The 7,154-nt window shown below is 38.9% G+C and overlaps 1 protein-coding gene across 2 annotated transcripts; it reads right to left on the reverse strand.

Moving 5' to 3' along the window:
• Positions 1 to 412: 412 nt before the first annotated feature.
• Positions 413 to 6,878, reverse strand: LOC126401886 (uncharacterized). 2 transcript variants are annotated; one of them, XM_050063439.1, is made up of 6 exons: positions 6,797 to 6,878; positions 6,400 to 6,696; positions 5,899 to 6,022; positions 5,752 to 5,809; positions 864 to 915; positions 413 to 727 (listed from the first exon to the last, which is right to left on the reverse strand). In XM_050063439.1, the coding sequence occupies exons 1-5, from the start codon at positions 6,852 to 6,854 to the stop codon at positions 880 to 882; spliced, it is 573 nt and encodes a 190-aa protein (XP_049919396.1). In that variant the 5' UTR covers positions 6,855 to 6,878; the 3' UTR covers positions 413 to 727; positions 864 to 879. The 2 variants fall into 2 exon arrangements, with proteins under 2 accessions (XP_049919396.1, XP_049919395.1); XM_050063438.1 differs by lacking the exons at positions 413 to 727; positions 864 to 915 and adding an exon at positions 2,570 to 3,280.
• Positions 6,879 to 7,154: the final 276 nt, after the last annotated feature.

Raw genomic sequence — 7,154 nt, forward strand, 5'->3', positions numbered from 1 at the left:
GAGGGTCATAAGGACAGAGGGATGTCGTATGCTGTAAAGCCCTGTGAGGCAAATTGTGATTTATGATATTGGGCTTTATAAATAAAATTGATTGATTGATTGAAATAATAAACGCTGTAAAAATCCTTCACTCTGTAAAGTTTTAAGGGTATTATTTTGACATTATTGTGCCTATGAGAAAGGCCTTAACTTTGGTGATTCCTTAAAACATGTTAAGTGTCTTAAAGAGGAGTTACACAGTGCCCCAAAACACAGGGTCAGTTTTAAATAAATCAACACACCCAGGAAATCAGGTTTGAAACATTCAAACAGAGGACAGCAAAACACAGCTTTTCAGCCTGCTGTTAAATCACTCTTTAAACTGATTCTACGAGAGGAACAAGGAACTTTACTCACAAGTTAAGCTGTCATTTTCTGTGTCTTTACCAAAAATCCATCACTTTCATCACTTTTTTAACATCTACATGAATAAAACGAGATATCATTGAACTGTAAGATAACTTTGTCTCAAGAAGTCAAATATGTCAACATATACATTATACAGTCATGCTCTCTGGATTTTTGGTTAAACGTTTTCATAGATTTCACAACTTGGATCAGTCTCTCTTCCATCTACTTCCTGGTTATCGAGGCAGGCAGTGCTGTTTGCTGAATCTGAGATAGTTTGGTAGAGATCACTCGCTGGTTGCTGGAGGCTTGTGTAGGGGTCATCTGGGTCATCTCCATCCTATACAAAAAAATATATAAATCTCAATGCATCATGTTTTTAAACTACATTATGTTGAACAATGGAAACGCTATTTATGTATGTAAAATTCTCTTCCTGAGTTTAAAGGTACAGAATATCAGAATACATTACTCACCAAAGAGCCGGGAGTTTCAGATAATCCATAAGTGGCTGATCTTGAACAGCATCTTTAAATAAAAAGAGTTATCAGATCTAGTGAAACACAAAATGCACACGCACACACAACAGAAATCATTTTAATTTAACAGTCTTCTCTCACCCATGACATATTCCTCTGCAGATAGACCCAAAGATAACTCCAGTTATAATGAGGACTGCAGTTAGACCAATCAGAACATTTGGGATCAGTATGCGTGTATAACTGCTGGTGTCTTCGTCCTCTGAACATTGTAAAGACAGAAATCTTTGTCAGAAAAATGGTGCAGGTATTGGTCCTGTTTGTAAAGAAACATGATTGTATTCCTTCTGGTCACAATATAATGTGGTATGTATTTAATTACATTTTCATATTTTATCTTTGCACGACTCTGCATTTTACATCTATAGACAGCAGCTATGAATATCAAAATGGACACCCAACAGACTTAAAATATCCCAAAATACTTAAAGACATTACTATCCTATGCTCTTCTTGACATTGAAACAGGTCGAATTTTATGTTGATAATAATAATAATGTTGAAATATTCACAGCTAAAGTAGAAGAGTTTGAATCCAAAACCAAAAAAATATTATCAAATATTTACCTTCCACAGTGATATTCAGATGGACAATATATATTCCACCACGATGTGTACACTCACAGCTATAGTCCCCACTATCCACTGGTGTTAAACCAGTCAGATGGAGAAACACAGTCTGATTCTTTGTCACAAGTGTGAACCTGGAGTCACATCCGTGCTCATAGCCTTCTTCATGTAGATAAGACAGGACACACTCTTCTCTTCTGCTCATCACTGTTTTGATCTTACACACTATAAGTATGATGGGACTAAATGTTGCATTGGTGCATATTGGAGTCACATCTGGTTCTCTGCTGATGGTTTTCACAAGAGTCACTGAAAATAATACAGTCTGATTAGCTGCTGCTGTATTTTTGTATTCTGTGAATATGAAACCACATTTTTAATTCCAGTAGAAAATTACAGAAAATGTTTAGTTGTCCTCTGTGAACCAAAGACAGAAATATAAAGAAAACAACTTCTGTACATTACCTTCACTGTCAAAACACACTATCAGTGGCAGGAGCAGAACAAAGCACAGTTTCCATTTTGCCATGCTGGTCAAGAAGCAATAGTTGCCCGCAGTGAGCTCTTTCCTGTACTGACTGAAGGAGGACAGACACACCTCTATACACTGCTGTCTGGCTACCTAAACCTAAAACTCTCTCAGAGTTACGACCTGGTGTGGACTGTCCCAGAAAGGAAGTGCTGCGGCAGGAACTTCTGCTTTCATATTCAGACACTTTCACCTTCAAAAACACTTCTCAAACACTTCTCAGTGCAGTGATATATGTGTTTACAATACGATGTCACATTGTCCACAGTTTGAACTGGATCCACCATGAGTCCAACCCAAACATGAAGTATTGCCTGTGCTGGTACAATCTGTACTGTTAGCGAGTCATATGTCATACAAGATGCTTCTGTGGTCATCACATATTTAGAGCTTGAGCTGTGAATAGAAAGCTGCGGGGTCTCAGCAGCACGTTGCAATTCATGTCTTTGCCTCTTTTACAAGGAAACCAGTGTGTCGTCGTCATACAGCACTGTTATAAGTGACAAACACACATCTAAAATGAAGAAACAACTGTAACCTCCTTCATGTGACTCTAAGCATCACAAGCTTTCAGGATATTTAATGCTCAATTAGTAGCTATACAGTTGCAACAACTGAATTTTATCTGGTGATTCTAATATTTAATCAGAAATAATCAACGCTGTAAATCGCAGCTAAAAGGCACAAACTCCTTCACTTGTAAAGTTTTAAGGGTGCTATTTTTACATTATTGTGCCTATGAGAAAGGCCTTAACTTTGGTGATACCTTAAAACACAAGTGCGTTAAAGAACAGTTACACAGTGCCCCAAAACACAGGGTCAGTTTTAAATAAATCAACACACCCAGAAAATCAGGTTTGAAACATTCAAACAGAGGGCGGCAAAACACAGCTTTTCAGCCTGTTACTAGAGGAACAAGGAACTTTACCCACAAGTTAAGTCCTCATTTTTGGCGTCTTTACCAAAAATCCATCACATGTTCATCACTTTTTTAACATCTACATGAATAAAACAAGAGATATCGTTGAACTGTAGGATAACTTTGTCTCAAGAAGTCAAATATGTCAACATACACATTATACAGTCATGCTCTCTGGATTTTTGGTTAAACGTTTTCATAGATTTCACAACTTGGATCAGTCTCTCTTCCATCTACTTCCTGGTTATCCAGGCAGATAGCATTTGAGATAGTGTGGTAAACATCACTCATTGGTTGCTGGAGGCTTGTGTAGGGGTCATCAGGGTCATCTCCATCCTATGAAAAATACAAATGTGGGTGCATTGTGTTTTTAAAGTCTAAAGGTTGAATTATGTCTTTCCTGAGTCACTACATTTACTGAAACCCTTTAAATGTTTCCTCACTGATACTCAAACATATAACTGAAATGTCAAATATAAACATTTATATACATTCTTAGATGTGAAAAATGCTTAAAGCATGTAGAACTATTAAAGGGGCTCTATGCAATGTTCAGAGCGTATGAGTTGTCTGGTCACGGATCTCAACATGGAGGTGGCTGAGCCAGCAGCTAGCAGCCAGAGGTGTGGACTCGAGGCACATGACTTGGACTTGAGTCACAAATTTGATGACTTTAGACTTGAAAAAAATAAAAAAAAGACTTGCAACTCGACTTGGACTTCAGCAGCAGTGACTCATGTCTTCATTCGGACTTAAGCCTTTTGACTTGAAAGTACTTGATACCTTCCCCCAAGCCCAAAGATTAAAAATTATTTAAAAAGTGTTCCACTGAATAATTCATTATAATATGCATGAGCACTTTTTCAAATCCCATTTTAACGGCATACTTTGGCAATGAGTGTATGGTATCTACAATTGTGTAGAACGTGAGTGGGATGGGGGCATTTTTATTTATTTTTCTTACTATTTCTTACTTATTTTTATATATGAGCCCGGTCATTGAGTGCACCTGAATTCCATTGTATGTCTGTACAATGACAATAAAAAAAATCTGAATCTGAATTTCCTCAATCAGCTGATGTTAAGGGCCCGTCCCAAGTCACCTGTTGTACATACATTTTGTCGTCTGTCGTTCATCAAACAAAGCATGATGAATACAGCAAATGCTATCAGTAGGATGCACTCAACTGGAGACTCCATTGTAGATGCCGGTTGGAAATGTAGATGGCTCACGGGTTCCTGTTTAAAATAGTTACGTATGCGTGAACGTAACCGATGCGGTGACGTAGTGAGTGGTGTCCCAATTCCTAGGGAAAGATTTCAACCGCTACCCCTCGTGGGGGCTAGGGGTAGTGGGCAAGGGCTAGGGGTAGGGCCAAGGGCTGAGGGGTAGTGGACAAGGGGGGGTATTGGGATTGGGCCTAACCCATTTGCAGCAAGTCGACACTAAATTCCCTAAATTATCGACGTAGTTTGTACCAAATCCAAAAGCATACAAACTAATTAAACCTAGGATTACTATATGCAAAACATGTGGGGCAAAAAAGACCTAACAAATTCTAAAAACCTTGTTTTGACATAAGTAGATTTTTTTTAAAAGCACTTATGTTATTTTTTTTTTGTAAAATTATTATACTTATGTTGTTAAAATGGCATTACATTTGGTGAAGAAGACATAGCCCCGTTTCCACCAAGCAGTTCATTTTAGTTCATTACACGTTTTTTCTGTTTCCACTGTGAGAAGTTGTGGGTGGTACCAAGAGAACTGTCCCCATTTTTGGTCCCCCCTCTGTTGGGGTACCTAGCACACAGATCTGGTATTAAGAGGTGGAGCTGTGAACACTGCAGTCTGTTGATTGGTCAGTAGCAGACAGTCACTCTGCTCAGGGCTGAGCTGTGGCTGGTTTTGAATCCTTTATGTAACCACTGTTCATACTGTGGCAAGTCTACATATATTAGAAACTATAAAATAAAAGGATGTTTTGCTGTCTCTTGCAGCAGCTATACTGCTCTGGTAACACTCAACACTGCTTCACTGAGAAGGACTAAATGCATAAACTTGCTACTTATAAATATCCCAACAAGATAGACTCTCACTGCAGCCTGTTTTATTTTGTTCTAAAAGTATCAGCGTGCAAACCTCTGTGGACGATAAACCAGCTGCAGACTTCCTCTGTGTCACTAATGAGGAGGAAATACAGTGAAAGCTGGCTGGAGCAGTGAGTCACAACAACCCCACCCACATTTAAAAGTACAGCCTGCATTGCAACTCAAAAGGGAATTAGAGTCTAGGTACCATGTCTGAAGGGACTCTACAGGTACTATACCTAAAGTTTTTGGTGGAAACGGGGCTTATGACTTGTTTAGGACTCGAAACTCAAAGTTTGGGCCTTTGGACTTGACTAGGGTCTTGTCAGTCATGACTTGGTCCCACTTGTGCTGGCGGCTAACAGTGCTAGCTCCATAAACAGGGCCAACAACAGCGACTGCGCTGAAAGAGCTAATGTTCTTAACTGGGAGGGGGGGGGACTGGAGGGTGGGCGCTACAGTTAAGCGACGATGTTGTCCTGACTTGATATCAGTGGTAATTGTTGTATGAGCACAGCGCAAAGTGGTGGCGATGAGCTAGCCAGTGGGATATGCACATGTGCTAACATGCATGTGTAGCCAGACCAGTTAACGACAACAAACCACAGAGAAGCTCAGATTCCAATTCATTAAGAGGGCGTGACTCCATTATCTGTTGTTTGGTGTTATATTAATGCTCTGAACTTTTACACTATAGAATATAAGAATACATTACTCACCGAAGAGATAGGAATGTCACCTACAGATACTCCAGATATGGCTGATCTTGAACAGCGTCTTTAAATAAGAAGAATTATTTGAGTCAGACACACACACGTACACATACAAACACACCAGAAATCATCAATATTACAGTATTTTCTCACCCATGACGTATTCTTCTGCATATTAACCCCAAGATAACTCCAGTTATAGGGATGCCTGTAGTTACGCCGATAAGAACACTTAAGATCAGCATGCGTGTTGAACTGCTGGTGTTTTCGTCCTCCTCTGAAATATTGTAAAGAAAGAAACCTTTGTCCAAAAAATGGTACAGGATTTGATTCTATTGTGAAGAAACACTATGATTATATTCTTTTGGGTTTGCAGTATAAAGTCATATTACATTACAAAACATATTTTCCATATGACCTTTATTTTATACTTGCACCACACTGTCTCACCTGGATAAGCTCTGTATTTTACGTCAGCTAAACAGACTTAAAATATCCCAAATTACTTGAAAACATTACTATCCTATGCTTTTCTTTACCTTGAAACCAGTCTAATTTCATGTTAATAATAATGCTAAAATATTCACAGCAAAAGTAGGAGAGAAATACGAAAAGTGTGAGTCACAAAAGCAAGAAAATAAATAAAACATTTACCTTCCACAGTGATACTGAAATGGAGATTAGATACTCCACCATAGTGTGCACACTCACAGCTGTAGTTCCCACTATCCACTGGTGCTAAACCGGTCAGGTGGAGAAACACAGTCTGATTCTCTGTCGTAAGTGTGAGCCTGGAGTCACAGTCGTTCACAAAGCCTCTTTGATCATTATATGTCAGATGACACTGTTTCACCCCTGTTCTGATGCTACAAATAATAAATATGATGGGACTCGGCGTTGAGCATATTGGAGTGACGTCTGGTCCTCTCCTTATGGTTTTTACACGAGTCACTGCAAAAAAATCCAAAGTTAGGAATATTATTACAGACTACTCATTATTCTAACAAACTGTAAACATGCATAAACTTTATGTAATAAAAAGATACAGTACCTCCAGGGTCAAGACACAAACACAGCGGCAAAAGCAGAACAAAGCAGAATTGATCCATAATGGTAGAAAGGGCTGGGTGACAGTGTTGCTGCTGGTAAACTATACTGAAGGGAGGAAGGCAAACAGACTACAATACTTAAAATAGCCTAAAAGTGCATGAGCTGATGGTGTGGTGTCCCAAAAAGGAAGTGCAAGACATGACTGCTTTTACTTGGAAGTTATGACACTATACTGTTTGTATCACACCAACCATGGCATTATAAAGCACATAGAGAGTCACCTTACCTTTGCTGAGGTTTCTGATGATTAGTTGTGACAGTTATTGTTTCTTTTCTGAGCAAATTCTGAAGCAGCTCTA

The sequence above is a fragment of the Epinephelus moara genome, chromosome 15 (assembly GCF_006386435.1).
Source record: "Epinephelus moara isolate mb chromosome 15, YSFRI_EMoa_1.0, whole genome shotgun sequence".
Taxonomy (NCBI): Eukaryota; Metazoa; Chordata; class Actinopteri; order Perciformes; family Serranidae; genus Epinephelus; species Epinephelus moara.

What these genes read in the sequence shown, in the direction of transcription:
- LOC126401886 (XM_050063438.1), bottom strand. Translation starts at nt 6,854, where the DNA reads ATGGATCAATTCTGCTTTGTTCTGCTTTTGCCGCTGTGTTTGTGTCTT. An exon ending in TTTGTGTCTTGACCCTGGAG is followed by an intron (nt 6,697 to 6,796) that starts GTACTGTATCTT and finishes ATTTTTTTGCAG; the next exon opens with TGACTCGTGTAAAAACCATA. An exon ending in TGCAGAAGAATACGTCATGG is followed by an intron (nt 5,810 to 5,898) that starts GTGAGAAAATAC and finishes TCTTATTTAAAG; the next exon opens with ACGCTGTTCAAGATCAGCCA.